This window comes from Perognathus longimembris, chromosome 20 (assembly GCF_023159225.1).
Source record: "Perognathus longimembris pacificus isolate PPM17 chromosome 20, ASM2315922v1, whole genome shotgun sequence".
Lineage (NCBI taxonomy): Eukaryota > Metazoa > Chordata > Mammalia > Rodentia > Heteromyidae > Perognathus > Perognathus longimembris.
The window spans coordinates 31218511-31240707 of NC_063180.1; the positions used below are offsets into that span (position 1 = coordinate 31218511).

The 22197-nt window shown below is 50.6% G+C and overlaps 2 protein-coding genes and 1 long non-coding RNA gene across 3 annotated transcripts; 2 read left to right on the forward strand and 1 right to left on the reverse strand.

Annotated features, from left to right (window-relative positions):
* The first annotated feature begins 236 nt into the window (after positions 1-236).
* On the forward strand, positions 237-4677 carry Arpin (actin related protein 2/3 complex inhibitor). Its single transcript, XM_048369467.1, has 6 exons — positions 237-444; positions 825-900; positions 1524-1656; positions 2782-2988; positions 3151-3311; positions 4237-4677. The coding sequence occupies exons 1-6, from the start codon at positions 353-355 to the stop codon at positions 4243-4245; spliced, it is 678 nt and encodes a 225-aa protein (XP_048225424.1). The 5' UTR covers positions 237-352; the 3' UTR covers positions 4246-4677.
* LOC125368479 lies at positions 4220-17612 on the reverse strand. Its single transcript, XR_007214239.1, has 3 exons — positions 17602-17612; positions 14543-14546; positions 4220-4359 (listed from the first exon to the last, which is right to left on the reverse strand). It is a non-coding gene; the product is annotated as an uncharacterized LOC125368479 (long non-coding RNA).
* On the forward strand, positions 6604-21913 carry Ap3s2 (adaptor related protein complex 3 subunit sigma 2). The gene is made up of 6 exons (XM_048369469.1): positions 6604-6730; positions 10243-10334; positions 10649-10760; positions 11661-11732; positions 17259-17366; positions 21359-21913. Exons 1-6 carry the CDS (start codon positions 6662-6664, stop codon positions 21485-21487), a joined length of 582 nt encoding a protein of 193 aa, XP_048225426.1. The 5' UTR covers positions 6604-6661; the 3' UTR covers positions 21488-21913.
* Positions 21914-22197: the final 284 nt, after the last annotated feature.

The window sequence follows — 22197 nt, forward strand, 5'->3', positions numbered from 1 at the left end:
ATATCCCTTCAGTAGCAAAGAGGGGGGAAGGGGAGAGAGAGAGAACAGAGGGAGAAAGAGAGGAGAGAGAGAAGTGGAGAGGGAGAAAGGGAGAGGGGGAGAGAGGGAGAGCCAGCGAGCTAGTGGCCAGCGCCTCAGCCCCTCCCCACCCTGCGGCCACGGTGCACAGCCCGGGCGTCGGGATGGGACTCGGCGCCTTTAAGTCCGGCCTGGGAGCACCAAGGCGGGCGGTGCCGTTCCTGGATCCGCAGGCCGTGACCAGCGGGGCCGGGCGCGGCCTCCGGGAGGCTCCCCGCTGTGCACCGCGGAATCCCTGCGGTAGGGGCCGCGGGCCTCGGCGACGGACGAGGCGATGAGCCGCATCTACGACGACAGCGCGCTCCGGAACCGGGCGGTGCGGGGCGCGCGGCTGCCGGGCGCCTGGGACCCCGCCGCCCACCAGGGGTAGGGAGGGCCGCCCCCCCCCCCCCCCAGCGCGGGGATCCGCCACCCACCAGGGGTAGGGAGGGCCGCCCCCAGCCTGCCCGGGGACCCCCGCCGCCCACCAAGGGGTAGGGAGGGCCGCCCCCAGCCCAGGGACCCGGGGATCCGCCGCCCACCAGGGCCAGGTTGTGCGGTGACCATGGCTCCGGACCCCGCTGTCCATGGGGTGCAGTTGGTACCCCAGCCCTTGGCCCTTGGAGGCCCCGGCGCGGCTCCTGCCTGGCCCCGGCTTGGCCCGGCCCCGGCTCGGCCCGGCCCGGCCCGCGGGGCCCGGGGCTAGAGTTGTGGCTCCTTCCGAAGGCAGTGGTGTCGCAACCCGCGGCGTCTCTCTCTCCCTGCAGTGGCCCCGGCGTCCTGCTGGAGGGACACCTGGCCGAAGTTTCCCGGCACAGCATCTCTGATGCCCAGGGCAGGAAGGTGAGCCCCCCCCCCCCCCCAGGACTCCCAGTCCCCAGCCACCGCATCTCCTGGTGCGGCCTCACCAGTGCCCAGACCCTGTAGTCCCTTCCTTTGCCTGTGGGCTGTGCCTCCGAGGTCAGGGGTGGGGGGTGGGGGGCAGGGCCTGGCTGAATCTTACAGTGCAGCCCTGGGCCCAGAGAGGACAAGGCCAGTCCTTACCAGATCTATCCTGATATCACCCTGTGCCTCCCCATGCCCTCTGCCTTGCTGCCCTAGCTCCTGGGGTCATGCCCTCCACCACCACCTCCCCTCTCCCCCCTTAGGTGTCCAGGGACAAATGGCTGGGATTAAATGCTTGAGCTTCCTGGCCCAGCTTCAGTGCCCTTTCTATGGTATCTTGATGGCACCCCACCCTAGCCTTAAGGTATCTGGCAGTCACAGTGCTTGGGCTACAACTTCTGCGTGGAATTTTGTGCCCATGGCCTGGTGGCTCAGTGCACATGGGTGCATGGCTGGATGGATATTCAAACGGGGTGTCAAAGGAGCCTGGGCCTCTCTGAATGGAGGTGGGATTCTAGGATAGAGGTGAGGGATTGGGGGTGGGGGACGGAGCAGCCCCTCATTCTTCTGCCCCGCCCCAGGAACGCTACTATGTACTATACATCAGGCCCAGTCGCATCCACCGCCGGAAATTTGATGCCAAGGGAAATGAAATCGAGCCCAACTTCAGTGACACCAGGAAGGTGAACACTGGCTTCCTCCCATCCTCCTACAGTAGGTGCTTGACCTCTGCCCTCTGTGTCCCTCTGTGCCCCCCTCTGCGTGGCGGGCCCCATCTCTGACTCGTAGTACCTACACAGTGGCTTCTCAGTGTGGTTGGCCTTGAGGCCGGGGTGTCCCTGGCACATTCCTTCCTGTTCCTCACTTGCTCTCAGTCAGGGATCACACTGTCCTTCCCAACTCTGCTCTTCCCCACAGTCTAGCAGTTTCCCCTTGGAGCTTGGCTTTGGGCTCTCAGTGTCTGTGCCTATGCTAAGCCAAGGCCTGGCAACCTCCTATCTACTGCCCAGATCCTCATTGGGTTCTTGGGCCCTGTCCCCACCACTTGGTGCTGTTACAACCATATCTTTTTTTTTTTTGGCCAGTCCTGGGCCTTGGACTCAGGGCCTGAGCACTGTCCCTGGCTTCCTTTTGCTCAAGGCTAGCACTCTGCCACTTGAGCCACAGCGCCACTTCTGGCCATTTTCTGTATATGTGGTGCTGGGGAATCAAACCCAGGGCCTCATGTATACGAGGCAAGCTCTCTTGCCATATCCCCAGCCCTACAACCATATCTTAAGGTGGGTAACTTATAAGCCAGGCACTGTGGTTCACACCTGTAATCCTTGCTCCTTAGAAAGCTGAGATCTGAGGATCATGGTTTGAAGCCTGGGCAGAAAAGTCAGTGAGTCCCTTGTTTCCAATGATCCAACAAAAAGCTGGAGGTGGAGCTGTGGTTCAAGTGGTAGAGTGCTAGCCTTAAGCAAAAAAAAGCTCAGGGACAGCACCTAGGCACTGAGTTCAAGTCTTAGGACTGGCATACACACACACACACACACAAACCCCAAACAAACAAAAACACATGTTAACTGTCATAGCAAGCCTGCTGTGTGGCAGGCATAGTGCCAAGCACTATACAGGCCTGGCTTCATTCACATCTCTTCTCTGGTAGGCCCCAGTTCCATGCCTATTTCCCATGACACAGAGGAAGTCAGCACAGACTGTGGTTCCTTGATGAGTACTGGGGTGCTGGGTCCCACCCTATGGGCAATGGGGTACAGGTGGCACTCAGCCCTCCCCTGGGGCCCTCTGAGGTACCTGCCGTCTGGCATGCTGACCCTGAGACCCCTATGCCTGCAGAGGTGGAGGCCAAGGGGGACACAGACAGGCTCACGCCGGAGGCCCTGCAGGAGCTGGTGAACAAGCCAGAGCTGCTGGCCCTGACAGCCAGCCTCACCCCCGAGCACACGGTGGCCTTCTGGATGCCTGAGTCAGAGATGGAGGCCATGGAGCTGGAGCTGGGGACCGGGGTACGGCTGAAAACTCGGGGCAATGGCCCCTTCCTAGGTAAGCAGTGTACCCTCATGTTGCCAAGTCCTACCCAGGGCCCCAGAGACCCCACCCAGGCCTGGAGAGAACTATGACAACCCAGACCTGGTGTGTGGGGGGGCTTTCCAGATTAGCTCCAGACACAAGGAGGGGGACAGTTGAATTCTTCTCTCCTTTCAGAGTCGATAGCCAAGCTGGAGGCTGGAACAGTGACCAAGTGTAATTTTGCTGGTGATGCAAAGACAGGGGCGTCCTGGACAGACAACATCATGGCTCAGAAATCTTCTGAGGGGACCCCTGAGATCCGCGAGCAGGGAGACGGGGCAGAGGATGAGGAGTGGGTAGGTCAGGTCAAGGTTGGCCGTGTACTTGGCATTGGTACCTGTGTATGTCTTCATAGAGGTTTAGACATCCTGGTTCTGGTGGCAGCAGGATAAGACCCAGGGTAAATCATGCTCCCTGCTTTGTTGGAAATCCAGGGAAATACTGAGACTGTTAGCATCAGGGAAATTTCTTCAAGGAATTTATGGAGAGGGCCACTCTGAGACCTTGCTATCCATGGAGCTGAATCTAACATAAAGCCCCAAAGATTTCTAAAAGCCAGGAGTGGGAAGAAGGGGTGCAGAAGGAGCCAGCGATAGTCATTGGGGTCTCAGTACGTCTGCTTCAGGTGAATACACTGATGCCGTGGAAAGTGTACACACCCCCACCCCCACGTCTGTTAGTCTGAAACCCCGTCCAGAACAGCTGGAAAATGGCTGACTTGAACCACATGGTTTTCTTCTCTTTTCCCTTTCCAGTTTTGAGGCTTGAACTCAGGGCCTCTCCCTGTTACCTGGCATTTTCCTCAATTAGCTGGTACTCTCTCACTTGAGCCACCACTCCACTTCCAGATATTTTTCTTTTTTTTTTTTTTGCTGATTATTTGGAGATAAGAGTCTTTCAGATTTGTCTGACCAGGCTGGCTTCAAACATTGATTCTCAGATCTCAAGCTCCTGTGTGGCTAGGATTATAGGCATGAGCCAGAGTGCCCAGCACTGTAGATTTTGAAAGTTCCCCCTCCATGGAGCATTGAGAGCAATGGTTTTGGCCAAAGCGGTGGACAGTGTGTGAAGGTCCTTTTGTTCCAATAAAGTTAGCTGTCAAACAGTAGAGTTGCCAGGCTGGCTGTGGGGTCAGCTCCAAGGATGGGGGGGGGGCACGTGACATAACCCTCATTTGTCTGAAGACTCACAGAAGGTCTGTTGCCCCTTGTCTTTCTCTAGGACGACTGATATTCATGGGCCATGGATGCCTTCCAGGTCCAGCCTGCACTTCCTGTGGAACCTTCGAGAATTGGCCCCCTCCACTTCCACCCTGGAGCTGAAGGGAGCAGCCAGCCAGCCAGGCTCTACCTGCTTCTCCTGATGCTGCCTCTGAGTTAGCCTTTAAACAAGCTCTGCTGAAATCAAATCCAAGATCAGGACATTGGTGGAGGGATCCCGGGCTGTGGCCTGTATGGTGGAAGGGCTGGGGGTGGAGAGGGTCCCTGCCTGATGCCAGCGGTGCTGGGGATCAAAGCCAGGGCTTCACGTGTGCTAGGCAAGTGCTCTGCCACCAAGCTGCACCCCTAGTTCTGGGACACATTTTTGATTCTACCGTTTTTTTTTGCTCATTGTTTTGTACTTTGAGAACTTTCTACCAATGAATAAATCTTCAAGAAAGAATTCCTCCCCACCAACTGGGTTCTTATCTGGTGTTGATGGTCTTCTAGGTGCACCATGATCCTGAAACAAAAAATCCTGTTTTCATCATAACCACTGCCCCCTGGGGAGGGTACCCAAGCCCAGATTGGTGTGGATATCTAGATGGGGAGTCTGTGTGTCCTTAGTTGAAATTTATGTGACCATGTCATAGGGATTGTGCTTCAGCTCCGGGAAGAGGGGGCAGTGGTGACCTGGTGAGTACCCAGTCTCCCTCATGGGTCAGACAGTGTTGGGTGCTTTCCATGGTCACTATAGGCAGAGAACATAGAGCTTCTAGTGATAGTACTTTTTTTTTGTCAGTTCTGGGTCTTTAACTCAGGGCCTGGGCACTGTCCTTGAGCTTTTTTTGCTCAAGGCTAGCTCTCTACCACTTGAGCCACAGCACCACTTCAGACCTTTTCTGTGTATGTGGTACTGAGGAAGCCGGAGCTTTGTGCATGCTAGGCAAGCACTCTACCATTAGGCCAAACTCCCAGCCCTAGTGCTAGTATGTATGCTAAGTACTTTAGAATATCTTAATGAGCACAGCAATTCTGGGACAGAAAGTTACCCGTATTTTTGCATATCAGACTGAAGTGCTGAGATTCCCTACTCTCAGAGGAAGGAAGTTGAACCCAAAGATTCAAACTTAAAACCTACACTTGTTTTTGTGTGTGTGCTGGTAGTGAGGCTTGAACTCATGGTCCTTAGCTTTTTTGCTCAAGCCTAGAGTCTACCAGAGCCACACATCCACATCTGTTCCCCCCGCCCCCTTTGGATTTTTATTTAAAAAAACAAAACCAGGGGGCTGGGGATATGGCCTAGTGGCAAGAGTGCCTGCCTCATATACATGAGGCCCTGGGTTCGATTCCCCAGCACCACATATACAGAAAATGGCCAGAAGTGGCGCTGTGGCTCAAGTGGCAGAGTGCTAGCCTTGAGCAAAAAGAAGCCAGGGACAGTGCTCAGGCCCTGAGTCCAAGCCCCAGGACTGGCCAAAAAAAAAAAAACAAAAAAAAAAACAAAAAAAAAACACAAAAATAAATAAATAAATAAATAAATAAACAAAACCAAAAACAAGCTTTATGTCTATACCTCTGTTTTAAAATCACTTTTGTTGCACTGGCCTGTTCCAGTGCTGGCTCCCTTTGTGTTTGTAACACTGTCTGAGATGAGTAGACTTCCCTCCGACTTCCCAATTAAGGAAACTGCTCCATGCTTGTTGGACAGATGAGAACCTTGGTTGAGGTGCCCAGGACCCAAAGGCTGGCACACCAAAGCCCAGTCCAGGGCCTGGTCCGGGTCACCAGAGACTTGGCCCTCCCCTTAGATACAATTACCGGTCACGCTTTACCGTATTCACTTGCAATCCTGCGCAGTGAAAATTTATTCCATGTAATATGACTCCATTGTAATACCAGATAGGCCACCAACATTTCCCGGTGTCATATAAATGTCTCAGACCAATTCTGAAAACTCCTGTAGTATTTCTAGTAAGTACGTAGAACAATGCATTTAATTTCTCGGAGTCTAATGTCATGAAGACTTCATACATAACGCCAGTCCCCTGGATAGACTTGCAGCACGATCCACTTCACCTGCACAGGCAACAAGCCTGTTACCAATTTGCGATCGCCAGTGTTTTGATATAAAATTGCATTAAAGATCTCTCATTCTGCCATTTGCCATGTAAGTGGAGATACAGCAGTCCGCCGCGGCACGATGTCCACCCGCGCTCAGCAGCACCCAAACCCGCAGGCCTCTCCAGGGCGCCAGAGAGCGGACCCTTCCGCGCGCGGGCTGTGTTTCCGGAATGGGACGGGGACGCCCGGATGACGTATATGAAAGCCGTCCGGAAAAGCTCCCGGGGGCGCTCTATTAGCGGGACACTAACCGGAAGTCCCCTTGTTGTGGCGGAAGTAGGTGCCTTCTGGAAGTACTGCAGGGAGAAGCGTGGCTGTCAACGATGATCCAGGCGATTCTGGTTTTCAACAACCACGGGAAGCCGCGGCTGGTCCGCTTCTACCAGCGTTTCGTGAGTGCGGACGACCTCGCCGCGCCCCCCGGGGCCCTGTCCCCGAGCCCCGCGGCCCTGGGTGTCGGCGGGCACCGCTCAAGGCCTGCCCAGGGCTCCTGCTTCGCGCTGGGCCTCCGTCTGGACGCAGGGCGGCCGCTGGCGCCCCACGCCCCTCGCCCCCAACCTTTCTTCCCGCGTCCCAGACCCTGGCCTTTCCGTTCCGTTTTGTGACACTCAGACTCTGGGCCCCAAGTGTGGGTGACGGTGGGACTCGTCTCAGTGGGAAACCCTTCAGATGACGTCACTTCCTTCAGACGACGTCACTTCCCAGCTGTGATGCTTGTTAACTGCACTTTTAAAATTTATGTATACATTTATTTATTTTTTGCCAGCCCTTCCTTGGGCTTGAACACGGGGCCTGGGTACTGTTCGTGAGCTTCCTTTTGCTCAAGGCTATCACTCTACCACTTGGGCCACAGGGCCATTTCTGGCCTTTTCTGTTTATGTGGTACTGAGGAGTCAACCCAGGGCTTCATACTTGCTAGGCAAGCACTCTACCACCAAGCCACATTCCCAGGCCTTAATAATATTTTATTTTTTAATGTTTTTTAATTGTTATTAAGGTTATGTACAGAGGAGTTACCATTTCATAAGTCTGGTAATGATTACATTTCTTTTTTGGACAGTGTCACTTCATCCTTCACTTTCCCTCCCCCATCCATGCCCACAAGTTACATAGTTCATTTTGCACTTAGTGCATACTGGATAGCATCATTGCATTTATTCAGCCCCTCCTTTCTGCACCCCCTTCCTTTGCAGCCCCCCAAACAAACCCAAAACAAATACCACCACCACCACCAAAAAATGAAAACATGTTTCCATAGAATTTTAAATGTCAAAGAGTCATTGGCTTTTTTTTTTCTTCTCTTTTCCATCTAGGAACTGGAAAAGTTCCTTTTTGGAGCTATTTTACTTTATTATTGGCTGGAACTTTCCACTCCTAGATACCTTTCATTTTCTATGTAGAGGGAAAAGGTCTCTTTAAAAATGGAGAAGTGGTGAGAAATTGTCATGAGAGGGCACAGTGTGGTCATGTTTGAATTTTCCAAAAGCATCCCTCTGGAAAAACACAAGCCTTATTATTTGCCTCCTGTCTCTGAATTGTTGTTCTCTTCTTCCTCTTTTTTCCTCTTCCTCCTCCTTCCTCCCCCCCCCCCCCTTTGGTGTGCAAGTCGTGGTGCTTCAACTCAGGGCTGTCTCTGAGTTTTTGTGCTCAAGGCTAGTACTCTTGAGCCATAGCTCCACATCTGGATTTTTTTGTTGCTTCCTGCTTAGGCTGCCTTTGAACTGTAATTCTGAGATGGAGCCTCCTGAGTAGCTAGCATTACAGGCTTGAGCCACAGCGCTTGGCTGAACACTTCCTTTGTGGCTTGATTTCGGAATGAGACCCAAGAGAGAAGTAGAAAACTCAGTCAGGACTCAGCTCCACCTGAGCTACTCTTGAATCTATCTATTGGCAAGTTAATAAACCTTTCAGGTTTTAATCCCTTTTGCTGGAATTTTCATCATATCCTTTTGTGTGTCTGTGCGTGGTACTAATGTTTAAATGCTCTACTCTTGGAGCCACACCCCCAGCCTTTTCCCCACACCCCCCTCCCAGTCCTGGGGCTTGGACTCAGGGCTTTGTTTAAGTTGTCACAGTGCCACTTCTGGCCTTTTCTGTTTATGTGGTGCTAGGGAATCGAACCCAGTGCTTCATGCATGCTAGGCAAGTACTGTACCACTAAGCCACATTCCCAGTCACCCCCCCCTGCCTTTTTATGGAGCTGTAAAAACAGGTTATAGTTTGTTTCATTTTAATTTCTTGGTGCTGGTCCTGGAGCTTGAACTCAGCCTGGCCTTTGTCCCTGAGCTTCTTTGCTCAAGGCTAGCGCTTTACCACTTGCCACTTCCAGCTTTTTCTTTTTCGTTTTTTTTTTCTTTTAGTGTCTGCCTTTATTCTCATTTTTATAAACAATTTTGCTACTAGTATTTTTAACAGGACTTCAGTGATTCAACAAGTAGGGCTAAATATTCACCAATTGTTATTAGTATTGTTTCTTTTTTTTTTTCAAATTTTTATTATCAAACTGATGTACAGAGAGGTTACAGTTTCTTACGTTAGGCATTGGATACATTTCTTGTACTGTTTGTTACCTTGTCCCTCATGCCCCCCTCCCTCCCCCCTTTCCCTCCCCCCCCCCCCCGAGGTGTTCAGTTGTTCAGTTCATTTACACCAAACAGTTTTGCAAGTATTGCTTTTGTAGTTGTTTCTCTTTTTTTACCCTGTGTCTCTCAAATTTGGTATTCCCTTTGAATTTCCTACTTCCAATACCAGTAAACACAGTTTCCAATATACTCAGATAAGATTACAGAGATAGTGTAGGTACAAACACAGGAAGGTGATACAAGAACATCATCAATAATAGAAACTACACATACACATAGGACTTTGAAAGTAGTTACAACTGTGATATAACAATTGTTTCCATAACATGGAGTTCATTTCACTTAGCATCATCTTATGTGTTCATAAGGGTATAGCTATTGGGCCTTGTGATGCTCTGCTATGACTTGCCTAAACCTGTACTAATTATTCCCAATAAGGGAGTCCATAGAGTCCATGTTTCTTTGGGTCTGGCTCACTTCACTTAGTATAACTTTTTCCAAGTCCTTCCATTTCCTTACAAATGGAACAATGTCATTCTTTCTGATAGAGGCATAAAATTCCATTGTGTATATGTACCACATTTTCCTGATCCATTCGTCTATGGAGGGGCATCTGGGTTGGTTTTTTTTGCCAGTCCTGGGGCTTGGACTCAGGGCCTGAGCACTGTCCCTGGCTTCTTTTTGCTCAAGGCTAGCACTCTGCCACTTGAGCCGCAGCGCCACTCCTGGCCGTTTTATATATATATGTGGTGGTAGGGAATCAAACCCAAGGCTTCATGTATGCGAAACAGTGAAACAAGCACTCTTGCCACTAGGCTCTTCTGAGTAGTTTATTGGAGGTAAGAGTCTTAAGGGTCAGGTGTTGGCGGTTTATGCCTGTAATCCTAGCTACTCAGATGCTCAAATCTCAGCCTCTTGAGTAGGCAAGACTACAGCCAGAGCCAACAAACTCATCTAAGTTATATTTTACTACAAGATTAAATTGAAGTATATATTTTTTAAAAAGCCAGGCTTTAATAGCCCACACCTGTAATCTGATTAACCACCAGAAATCTCCAATTAACCACCAGAAAATCAGAAATGGAGCTGTAGCTTAAAGTGGTTGAGGACTAGCCTTGAGCGGAAAAAGCTCAGGGACAGTGCCCAGGCCCAGAGTTCAAGCCCTATGACTAATAAAACAACAAATAGTCGGACATCAGTGCTGTCTTTCCTCGGGGTACTCAGGAGGCTGAGCTTGCCTCTGTCCTTCCGTCTTTCTGTCCTCATTCCTGGGGTGTGGCTCTTTAGCCTTGCCCACTGATTTTGTTTTCATTGTGCTACAGCCAGAAGAAATTCAGCAGCAGATTGTGCGGGAGACTTTCCATCTCGTCCTCAAGCGGGACGACAACATCTGTAACTTCTTGGAAGGCGGAAGGTAACCTGTCAGCCCCTGTCCTCTCCCGTGTGGCCATTGTTATGGCTTCCCTGGCACCCTCAAGTGTCAGGTGGGGGGCCCTGCTGCAGCTTGCCCTGGTCTAGCATGGCTGCTTTGGGAAATAGTACTACCATGTGCAGCCCCTGTGAGGAGGGGAGGGAGGGCAGGTGAGGTGAAGGCTTCAGCTACCTTTGCCAAACTCAGTTGCCCTTCATGTGGTGGAAAGGGCCCTGCTCTAGTGTCCAGCCTTCCCCTTTCTGTGGGCCCTTCTCATTCCTTGGTTCAGGCATGTCAGCCTTTCCTATCTTGTGCAGCTTGATTGGCGGTTCTGACTATAAGCTGATTTACCGGCACTACGCCACCCTCTACTTCGTGTTCTGTGTGGACTCATCAGAGAGCGAACTTGGGATCTTGGACCTCATCCAGGTATGTGTAGTCAGCTGCGGTGGCACCAGGGCTTGGGAGTCAGCAGCTTATGGGGCCTTCTGGTTCTGTGTTGAGGGAGGGAAAGGTTGCCGACGGCCACCAGGTGGTGCTCTAGGGAAGCATCTGGACAGCCCTAGCTAGCACCACTCTTGCTTTCAATAGTTGTGCTGGTCTTTGTCCCGGGGCTTCAACTCAGAGCCTGGACTCTGCCCCTTATCTTTTTCATTCAAGGCTGGCCCTCTATCCCTGGAGTCACAGGTCTGCTTCCAGATTTTTGGTATTAATTGGAGATAAAAGTCTCATGAACTTTCCTACCCCAAGCTGGCTTTGAACCATGATTCTCATATCTCAGCCGCCTGAGTGGCTAGGATTACAGGTGTGAGCCACTGGCACCTAGCTAGGCCTTTTATTAAAGAAAACAAAAGATTTTCAGGTACCTGAGAAAAACCTGTGAGTAGAGGAAACAGGCAAAATGAACAATGACAAATAATGTAGAAGAAATGGACACTAGTAAAGAAAGGAAAATAAGAGCCAGGCACTAGTGGCTCAGGCCTGTCTTCTTAGCTACTCAGCAGGCTGAGAACTGAGGCTTATGGTTCAAAGCTAGCCCACACAGGAAAGTCCATGAGACTCTTCTTTCCAATTAACCACCTAAGATGAATGCTGGAGACAGAGGCAGGTGGGGCTCACTGGTGCCTGGGGACGGGGAGTGATGGTCAGTGCGGAGTGTCATGACTGCCCTTGGACTTCCCTCATCTGAAGTCCTGGGTGCCAACCAGTGCCCTACCCTGCCTTGGAGATGGACGCTGTGTCTATGCGTGAGGCCAGAGACCCTTTTGCTTACACGAGAGTGCAGCAGTGAATACGTGCTTATTTTTCCTAATTTCTCCTCACGTCTAGGTTTTTGTGGAGACTCTGGATAAGTGTTTTGAAAATGTGTGTGAATTGGACTTGATCTTCCATATGGACAAGGTATGTTCCCTTCCCAGCTGGGGTTGCCAGGGGCTGCCAGCCGAGGGCATGGCTACCACCTCTCAGTTTCACTCTCCCTAGGTCTAGAACCTGTTCTACTTATCTAGTAATCAGATTCTCTTTGCAGTGTTGAGGAGTGAAACTCACACAACTAGACAAGCATTGTGCCTCTGAGCTGAGCTCCCGGTCTAAACTTGTTCTAGTTAATAAGTTCCATAGTTTTGAGAGGGTTTTGTTGCAATGATCTCCTCCTGGTTAACACACAAGACTGCAAATGGCCCTGTGTTCTGTTTCCCTTCCTCGAAGGCAGACTCCTTGGCCAGGGACAGCAGCATCACTGGAATAGCTGGCCAGACAGCCACAAGCGAGATGCGCAGCTTTCATGCTGATTATGAAAGGAGTTTGCCAAGCCTAGGCCACTGGAATGAAGCTTTAGAAAAACCCTAGCGCGGGCTTTGACCCCCATTCCTCAGTAGCAACGTGGAGACCTAGGCATGTGTCCATTCTCGGAGGTCAGCACCCTCAGGGGGACACACTTAGAGGAGAACCCTCACAACTGTATGCTAGCATGACCATGGCCTTGCCTGTGTGCTCAGGTGCCAGATAGGAGACAGCAAGCAAGGGGATAGAACATTATTTTATCGCTGACATGGGCTGTCCCAGTGCTGCTCACTGTGGTCCGTGCAGGAGACAGCTCCTTCCAAGCCCTGATTCCTTGTTAGTTTGTTTTCATCATGACAGTTTCAGAGTGTGTGTAGACCCATTATTACTAGTGTCTCCAGGTAGACTCCTCATTTTCTCACAGGATCTTCAGTCTTTCAGTTGACTCTACTAGTGTTTGAAGATGCCACCTTCTGTCAGCCATGCATTTTCTGTGTGCTGGAACTAAGGCTTGAACTCAGGGCCTGGGTACTGTCCCTAAATTTTTTTTTTTTTTTTTTGCCAGTCCTGGGCCTTGGACTCAGGGCCTGAGCACTGTCCCTGGCTTCCCCCCCCGCCCCCCCCAAGGCTAGCACTCTGCCACCTGAGCCACAGCGCCCCTTCTGGCCGTTTTCCATATATGTGGTGCTGGGGAATCGAACCGAGAGCTTCATGTGTAGGAGGCAAGCGCTCTTGCCTCTAGGCCATATTCCCAGCCCTCCCTAAATTCTTTTGCTCAAGGCTAGTGCTGTGGTTCATTGGAGAGAAGAATCTCACGCACTTTCTTGCCCAGGCTTGCTTTGAACCAGGATTCTCAGATCTCAGCCTCCTGAGTAGCCAGGATTATAGGTGTGAGCCACCAGTGCCCAGCAGCCTTACACTCTTGTTTGGCTTTTTCACTCAAGGCTGAGGCTCTACCACTTCTGCCATACCTCACTTCCAGCCTTTTGCAGGTTAATTGCAGATAAGAGCCTCTCAGATATGTCTGCCTTGTTTGGCTTCAGACTTCAATTCTCAGATCTCAGCCTCCTAAATAGCTAGACTTACAGGCATGAATCATGATACCCAGCTGCAGATACCTCTTTATACATAGAGTGTTTAGAATATTCAGGGATTTTTGTTTGTTTGTTTTGCCAGACCTAGGTCTTGGACTTAGGGCCTGAGCACTGTCCCTGGCTTCTTTTTGCTCAAGGCCAGCATTCTGCCACTTGAGCCACAGCGCCACTTCTGGCCGTTTTCTATATATGTGGTGCTGGGGAATTAAACTCAGGGCTTCATGTATACGAGGCAAGCACTTTTGCCACTAGGCCATATTCCCAGCCTCAGAACATTCAGTTTTAATTTATTGTTGCTGTAGAGAAATCACTTTATAAGAGTCGAGCACCAGGGGTTCACACCATAATCCTAGCAGAGATTGGAAGGGTCTCCATCTTCTGGAGTATCTGGAGGATGTGCAGTTCCAGGCCAACCTGGGCAGAAAAGGCCATAAGATTACTTCCAAAATACCAGTAAAAAGTCAGGCTAGAACCTGGCTCAAGTGGTAGAGAGCCAACCTAGCAAAAAAGGCCTTACATTTCACACTCCAGTGTGAACCAAAAGAATAAAAGGAAGAAGAATCACTTTGTATGCTGATATTGAAACCAGAGGTTATGTTAAATTCTTACTAATTCTGGTATTTTTAAAATTTAATTTATTTATTAATTGAATACAAATTTTTTTGACAAGGTGTTGTGCAAAAAGGGTACAGTTACATAGTAGGGCAGTGTGTAATTCTGGTATTTTATGTAGATGATTTATTTTGCAAGTTTCTTTCTCATTTGTTCCTTTTTTAAATTTTTTTTCTTGTCATACTCTGTTGACTAAGATCTCGAGTTGGGAGTTGCAGTAGTGGGTGTCAGGTCATGTTCCTGGTTTCAAAGGGAGCTTTCATCCGGTTGCTGTAGGTTTTCTTGTGGATATTCCCCTTAGTGGAGGTGAGGGGCTTTTCATCACCAGGGAGGTCAGTTTGGATGGAAGGCCTTTTCTGTGGCTCCTAAAGTCTTCCAGGCCATTTTCCTCATTCTAATGCTACCAGGTAAGCATCTGGGAGGAGGTTGTGCCAGCCCTGACCTGACTTGCACAAGGAAATAAAAGGCCATAAACACATGGCTCCGTTTTGTGTGTCTTATCTTCAAGTAAGTTCCATATAGTACTTTGCTGCCACAGCACATTTCTTGCACGGTTTATGGAACTTTTTATTTTCTTGCTGTTGACATGGCATTGGGAAATGACTGTCCATATCTCTTAGGGCTTTTAGAAAAGTGATGGTGCCATGAATCCCAATCTACCCTGCTCATCAGCTTTATAATGTCCGAAGGTGTTTTCAGGTGACTTTCTTCTCACAAGATAACCAGGCTTATTTATTTCCTCATGTAATGCGAGTGTGAATTCAGGTGTATCTTGTTAATAGGAACTGGGCTTTTTGTGTTTTACTTACGTAATTCTAAAGCCTGTCAGAAGATAATAGAAATATCACTGTAAACACCGTCCTTCTTTGTGTGTGTGATATTGGGGTTTGAACTCAGGGCCTCTACCACTTGAGTCATGCTTCCAGCCCACCACTGTCTTTCATGGATGAGTCTCCCTACCAGAGGATTGGCAGCTTTCTTCAGTCTCTAGGCCTTGCAGAATTCCTCTAGGAGCCCTGTGTAGCTCCCCTGTCACCAGTAGGAGGCACCAGTCCAGGCCAGAGGGGACAGAGCCTTGCTCCTCTGGAAGCTGATGGGTTTTTGTTGGTGTCCTGTCTTGAGCTTCTTCCTTCATCTCCTCTCCCAAGGCAAGTTACCTCTACTGTGGGGACGAGACAGAAGAGGGATTACAGAAGAGGGATTCCTAGAGCTGGAAGAATAATGTGTTGCAGGTGATTTGCCATTCTCTGTGCCCAGAGCTCCCCCTGCCCTGAGCTGATGACAGCCTGTACTTTGGTACTGTTACTTATCTTCCTTTTATTGCAGTCAGCTTCCTCCTTTGGTTCCAGCTTTGAGGACAGGGTTCATGTCTTTTGTTGTTGTTGATTGTGGGGCTTGAACTCTGGGCCTGGGCGCTGTCCCTGAGCTCTTCAGATAAAGGCTAGTGCTCTACCACTTGAGCCACAGCACCACTTCTGGTTTTCTGGTGTTTAGCTGGAGATAAGAGTCCCATGGACTGAACGGGACAACAGGCATTCAAATGTGTGGGAAGGGGCTCATGGAAACTTGATAGCCAGTCAGGAATCAACACTGGATTTGGAGGGGAGAGCAATTGTGGGTTTGAACTCAGGACCTGTGCTCTCACTCATCTTTTTGCTCCAGGCTGGTGCTTTACCATTTGAGCCACAGCTCCACTGTTTTTTTTTTTTTGTCAGTCATGGGGCTTGAACTCAAGGCCTGGGCACTGCCCCTGAGCTTTTTCACTAAAGGCTACCATGCTGTATCACTTGGAGCCACAGCGCCATTTCTAGTTTTTCTGGTCGTTCATTAAAGAATCTCATGGACTTGCCTGGAACTTTTTTTTTTTTTGGCCAGTCCTAGGCCGTGAACTCAGGGCCTGAGCACTGTCCCTGACTTCTTTTTGCTCAAGGCTAGCACTCTGCCACTTGAGCCACAGCGCCACTTCTGGCCATTTTCTGTATATGTGGTGCTGAGGAATCGAACCCAGGGCCTCATGTATACGAGGCAAGCACTCTTGCCACTAGGCCATATTCCCAACCCCCAACCTGGAACTTTCTTGATCCTTTCGTGATCCTCAGATCTCAGCCTCCTGATTAGCTAGGATTACAGGAGTGAGCCACTGGCCCCTGGCCTGAAATTCTTACTGTTGACTGTCTTAAAGGGTCTCGGGAGGAGAATTGGAGTAGAAAAAACTCTAGCGCGTGCTCTCATGAATTCATGGATGTTGACCTGGGACACAGTATCCCTCATGTTTCACCCAAAGTGAACCTGCACTCCTTCATATTTTCCCTGCCGCCTTCTTCCACTCCACTAATCTCTGGGTGTCTTGAGGCTCTCTTAATCTTTATGTTTAGGCGAGACTCTTCCTGGTTCCTGATTATTTCCAGATCAGATGACTGCTGGAATTGCCAAGAATGAAGGACTCAATAGCACTTGTGTTCAGACCCTGAACAGCATTCCACTCTGGAAATAAACTTTGAAGGTGTTTGTTTCAGAGGCTTGGTGGGTTGTGGAAAGCCCAGCCATTGCCCGGTGCACACACGGCTGTGCTGCCTTTGGGGCTCTGTCATTTGGAGGTAATAGTATGCAGGCACACTGGGAGTGCTTGGGGAGGGCCAGCTCCTTCAGCAGTAAATGGGGTAGGATTTGGTTTGGCTAGGCCTAGAAGCTGCAGGTGGAGGATTTCATACTTTAGAGAAACCACAGAGCACCTGTGCTTCCTGGTAGTGGGGGGGGGGGGTTCTGAGTTTGTGGCACTGCCCTCTAACAGGTGGGTGAGAGATCCTCTTGGTCTGAGTTGGTTGCTCTCAGGTTTGTTTGGAGCAGATAATGGCGGGATGGGCCTGGGGGAGTCATGGTGCTGGTAGAAGTCATCTTCCATGGGGAGAGCAGGGCTCAGACTCCACTCCCCTTCTCTTCCCCTTCCCAGTTCTGCTGCTTTGGTGAGAATTGTGCATGCAGGCATCTTGAGGTGGCTCTGGGTCCTCTTGTGAAGGAGCACCGATGCTCATTGTCCTTGTCCCACCCCTACCCCAGGCCATTGGCTTAAACAAGATCCTTGCAGCTCTGGGCCTCAGCCTCCATCCTCAAACTGCCTCCAGCACTGCTGGAGACATGTATCATAGTGCTCAGATGTGTTCAGAATTGGGGCGCTGGAGACAGGCATCATGCTTGGACCTGCTGAGAATCGGGGGGCACTAGAGATAGGTGTTCATGCTCTGATGTACTTAGAATTGGAGGCACTGGAGACAGAATGGATGTGCTGAGAATCGGGGCAGGGGCTCTGGAGTCACTGAGAGGCCATCACACCAGGAGCTTGGATGTCCTGTCCTGCATGTGACTGCTGTGGTGAGGAGGGCCCAGCCCAAGGTGCCCCAAGGTGCCCGCAAAGCACCCAGCCTCTTCTGCTTTTCCCCAGGTGCACTATATCCTCCAGGAGGTGGTGATGGGTGGGATGGTGCTGGAGACAAACATGAATGAAATCGTGGCTCAGATCGAAGCTCAGAACAGGCTGGAGAAATCGGAGGTGAGTGAGCTGCTGCTGTTCATCCTCACCCTCACCGTACCTGGGCGAGAGGAGAGGGCCTGTGCACCCTGTGGGCTGTGGGGCTCGGAGACGCCCTCTATCTCTCCTCCTCCTCCTCCTCCTCCTCCTCCTCCTCCTCCTCCTCCTCCTCCTCCTCCTCCTCCTCCTCCTCCTCCACCTCCTCCTCCTCCACCTCCTCCTCCTCCACCTCCTCCTCCTCCACCTCCTCCTCTACCTCCTCCTTCTCTTCCTCCTCTTCCACCTCCTCTTCCTCCTTCTCTCCCTCCTCCTCTGTCTCTGATTCTGTGGGGCTGATTGATTGGAAGGCTGACTGAAAAGGAGTAGGGTAAGGAAGCATGAAACCTTAGGATCTGAAAGCACAAGTGCGAATGGAAAGGCACATGACATAGAAGAGCAACCAGCTTCTTGCTTTTGGTTATTATCTGTGTATATGCACACATATATAATACATATGTGTGTGTATGACTCCTTGCCAGTAGTGGGCTTAAACTCGGGACCTCATGCTGTCACTTACCTTTCTTGCTCTTGGCTAGCACTCTACTACTTTGAGCCATGGCGCCACTTCTGGTTCTCTGGTGGTTAATTGGAGATAATCGTTTAATGGATGGACTTTCCTGCCCAGGCTGGCTGGCTGGCTTGCTTATTTATTTATTTATTGCCGATCCTGGGGCTTGAACTTAGGGCCTGGGCTCTGTCCCTGAGCCTCTCTGCTTAAGGCTAGTGTTCTACTACTTGAACCACAGCACTACTTCCTGCTTTTTCTGTTTATGTGGTACTGAAGAATTGAATCCAGGGCCTCGTGCATGCTAGGCAAGCACTCTACCACTAAGCCACATTCCCAGACCCCCCAGGCTGGCTTTGAATTGTGATCCTCAGATTTCAGCCTCCTGAGTAGCTAGGATGACAGATGTGAGCCCCAGCACCTGGCTCAAAGACTATTGTATGTGGGCTGGCTTCAAATGTGATTCTCAGATCTCAAAGCCACCAGCGCTCACCCTAGTTATGGCCCGTTCATTATTTAGAATTCTTCCTCTCAGAGTCATATGCTCCCCAGTGGACCCACAATTTCCTTCTCATATTCCACTAGTTTGGGTGCCATTTGAGTCATTTCTTATGATGTCTGTCAGCCTTAAGTCCTAAGTTTCCTCATTTTTAGTCTTGTGAAAGGCTACTGTAGAGTTTGAAAGTACTGTGCCAGTCCATTTGCCATGTGGCACACTGGCTCATCCCTTGAGATGAAACTTACATGTGGAAATAGAATAAGATGGGTGCTGGTGGCTCATGCCTATAATCCTACCTACTTGGGAGACTGAGATCTGAGGATCTTAACTCAAAGCTAGCTCAGGCAGGAAAGTCTGTGAGACTCTATCTTCAGTTAATCAAAATAAGCCAGGGGGGCTGGGGATATGGCCTAGTGGCAAGAGTGCTTGCCTCGTGTACATGAGGCCCTGGGTTCGATTCCTCAGCACCACATATACAGAAAATGGCCAGAAGTGGCGCTGTGGCTCAAGTGGCAGAGTGCTAGCCTTGAGCGGGAAGAAGCCAGGGACAGTGCTCAGGCCCTGAGTTCATGGCCTAGGACTGGCCAAAAAAAAAAAAAAAAAAAAGTAAAAAAGTAAAATAAGCCAGGGGCTAGGACTATGGCCTAGTGGCAAGAGCACTTGCCTCGTATACATGAAGCCCTGGGCTCAATTCCCCAGCACCATATATATAGAAAATGACCAGAAGTGGTGCTGTGGCTCAAGTGGCAGAGTGCTAGCCTTGAGCAAAAAGAAGAAGCCAGGGACAGCCCTCAGGCCCTGAGTCCAAGCCCCAGGCATGGCAAAAAAAAAAAAAAAAAAAAAGCCAGAAGTGGAATTGTGGCTCAAGTGGTAGGGGGCCAGCCTTGAGCAGAATAGCTAAGAGAGCACAGCATCCAGGCCCTGAGCTCCAGCCCCAGCATTGACAGATGCACGTGCATGCGTGCGCACACACAACACACATACCACTCTGTGTGTCATGGAAGCTGATCTTCTGAAGCCAAACATTGTTCTTATTTTTTTTTTTTGCCAGTCCTGGGGCTTGGACTCAGGGCCTGAGCACTGTCCCTGGCTTCTTTTTGTTCAAGGCTAGCACTCTACCACTTGAACCACAGTGCCACTTCTGGCTTTTTCGATATATGTGGTGCTGAGGAATAGAACCTAGGGCTTCATGTATATGAGGCGAGCACTGTACCACTAGGCCATATCCCCAGCCCAGACATTGTTCTTTGAGGAGTATCAGTTCTGTAGGAAGTGTTTCCAGACCTCTACCCTGGTAGCTGCTTAGTGGTCTGAGTGGTGCAGGCTGGGACATTTCCAGGAATGTAAGTGAGTCAGAGACAATGGGTCTGAAAAGCAGAAGAGCCCAGACTCGCTGGTTGCGAGGAAAAGAACCTCAGGAGTCCTGGTCAGCTTTTCTTCTCTCTGCACTCAGAGTGAGCCACGTGGGTGAGCCTGCGTGGGTGAGCCTGGTAATGTCTCCATCCTGGTGTTTGTCACCAAGCCTCCCACACGTGGCAGCCACCTCATGCATGTGTGAGTGCCTCCTGATACCCTCTTCCAGCTTACACTGGTGCTGGCCAGCAGCTGCCCAACTGCTGCGCCATTCCTTCTGTACAGTCTCCTTGACTGCACTGGTCAGAAACACAGCTTCTTGAGGGAAAGTTTGGTTTTATTGTGTTTCACAACTAGGAAAGTACCTGTGATACTGTGTGTGTGTGTGTGTGTGTGTGTGTGTGTGTGTGTGTGTGTGTGTGTCTGTGTCTGTGCTTAAACTCAGGGCTTGAGTGCTGCCCCTGAGTGTTTGTTTTCAAGGCTAGCACTCTCTCTGCCAGTTGAGCCATAGCTCCACTTCCAGCTTTTTGTGGTTAAGAGTCTCAGGGACTTTCCTGCCCAATCAGCCTCCTGTGTAGCTGGGATGACCCAGCCGTGATCATTCCTATGACTCAGGTACACATCTCAATATGGCAGCAAGTGGTTAGTGAGCACCCAGGCCATGGCTGTAAGTTACTGTGTAGCTACAACCCACCTTTGAGGAGCCAGGCATGTAGAAGTGCAGGCTCTGGGTCCCCATGTTGAGCTAAAGCTTGTTCCATTGGTTACTTTTGCTGAATTTAAACCTCTCTTGTAAGTGCTCAGTTTGAAATTTTTCTACATCTCCTTCATCTGTTTGTTTTTATTTTTTTTTATTTTTTTTATTTTTTGGCCAGTCCTGGGCCTTGGACTCAGGGCCCGAGCACCGTCCCTGGCTTCTTCCCGCTCAAGGCTAGCACTCTGCCACTTGAGCCACAGCCGCCGCTTCTGGCCGTTTTCTGTATATGTGGTGCTGGGGAATCGAACCTAGGGCCTCATGTATCCGAGGCAGGCACTCTTGCCACTAGGCTATATCCCCAGCCCCATCTGTTTGTTTTTAAAGAATATAGCCCCAGGGCTGAGAATGCAGCTTGGTGGTAGAGTGCTTGCCTTGCATGCAAGCAGCCTTGGCTTTGATTCCTCAGCACCGCATACACAGAAAAAGCTGAAAGTGGTGCTGTGGCTCAAATGGTAGAGTGTTAGCCTTGAGCAAAAAGAAGGGACAGTGCTCAGGCCCTGAGTTCAAGGTCCAGGACTGGCAAAAACAAACCCCCCCCCCAAAAAAAAAAGCCAAGTTCTGATGGCTCACGCCTGTCTTCATAGCTGCTCAGGATGCTGAGATCTGAGGATCAATTTGAAGCCAGCTAGACAGGAAAATCCGTGAGACTCTTATTTCTAACAAACCAGCAAAGAGCTGGAAATGGAGTTGTGGCTCAAGTGCTAGACAGCCTTGAGCAAAAGGAAGCCCAGAGGCAGTAGTACCCAGGCCCTCAGTTCAAGACCCAAGACTGGCAAAGAGAGGGAAGAGTGGCAGAGACAGAGAGACACACAGCAAGTAGCAGGAGCCCCTGAGGCCATGTCTCCCTGCTGTCTCCCTAGGGTGGCCTGTCCGCAGCCCCTGCCCGGGCTGTGTCTGCCGTGAAGAACATCAACCTGCCTGAGATTCCCCGGAACATCAACATCGGCGACCTCAACATCAAAGTCCCCAACCTGTCTCAGTTCGTGTGAGCAGGGGCAGCTGCGCAGGGTCCATCAGGCCGGCAGAGCCGGTCAGTCTGGAGTCAGGGCTGCGTGCGTCTCAGGGGAGCGGTGGAGCGGCCACCCGCCTCCCACAACATGGCTGCCCTCCCTTCACCCCATGGCCACTGTGGCTGCCCTCACTATCATCACCACCACCCAGCCAGGGGCTGCCGGCTTCTCAGAGAACCTTCCTCAGCTCCCAGCTTCAGCGGGCTGTAGACACAGCGGGGAAGGGCAGTGGTGTCCTGTGCCCGAGGTGGCACAGGCAGCCCCCCTTGTGTGCCTGGAGGAGCCAGGCGCAGGTGAGTGGACGTGGCCCTTCAATCAAGGATGGTCTGTTTGGTAGTCATTTCCCACCTTCATGTCCCCTCACACCTGTGATGGTAAAATGAGAATAAAAGACACATTGCTGTAGGAGTGCACCCTTCTTCCTCCTCCCCGCCTTAGCTCCACCCTGTTGAAGATGGCTTCTCCCAATTTTATTTTTTCCCACAGGTCGTAGATAAGGAAACTGAGTTTCAAAGCCCTTAAGCAACTTTTCTGCTGTAATGGAGTCCCCCCAAGGGAGGGGAGCACAATGTAATGGGATCTGAGGAGGGGGGGAATCCCCTGTCCCTCCAAGAGTCCACCTCTCAATCTCAAGCAAAAAGATGATAAAAAGATTTATTGGGGAAGTAAAAAGTATACTGTATATACTG

What these genes read in the sequence shown, in the direction of transcription:
- Arpin (XM_048369467.1), top strand. Translation starts at nt 353, where the DNA reads ATGAGCCGCATCTACGACGACAGCGCGCTCCGGAACCGGGCGGTGCGG. An exon ending in GACCCCGCCGCCCACCAGGG is followed by an intron (nt 445 to 824) that starts GTAGGGAGGGCC and finishes CTCTCCCTGCAG; the next exon opens with TGGCCCCGGCGTCCTGCTGG. An exon ending in CTGATGCCCAGGGCAGGAAG is followed by an intron (nt 901 to 1,523) that starts GTGAGCCCCCCC and finishes GCCCCGCCCCAG; the next exon opens with GAACGCTACTATGTACTATA.
- Ap3s2 (XM_048369469.1), top strand. Translation starts at nt 6,662, where the DNA reads ATGATCCAGGCGATTCTGGTTTTCAACAACCACGGGAAGCCGCGGCTG. An exon ending in GGATCTTGGACCTCATCCAG is followed by an intron (nt 10,761 to 11,660) that starts GTATGTGTAGTC and finishes CCTCACGTCTAG; the next exon opens with GTTTTTGTGGAGACTCTGGA. An exon ending in ACAGGCTGGAGAAATCGGAG is followed by an intron (nt 17,367 to 21,358) that starts GTGAGTGAGCTG and finishes CTGTCTCCCTAG; the next exon opens with GGTGGCCTGTCCGCAGCCCC.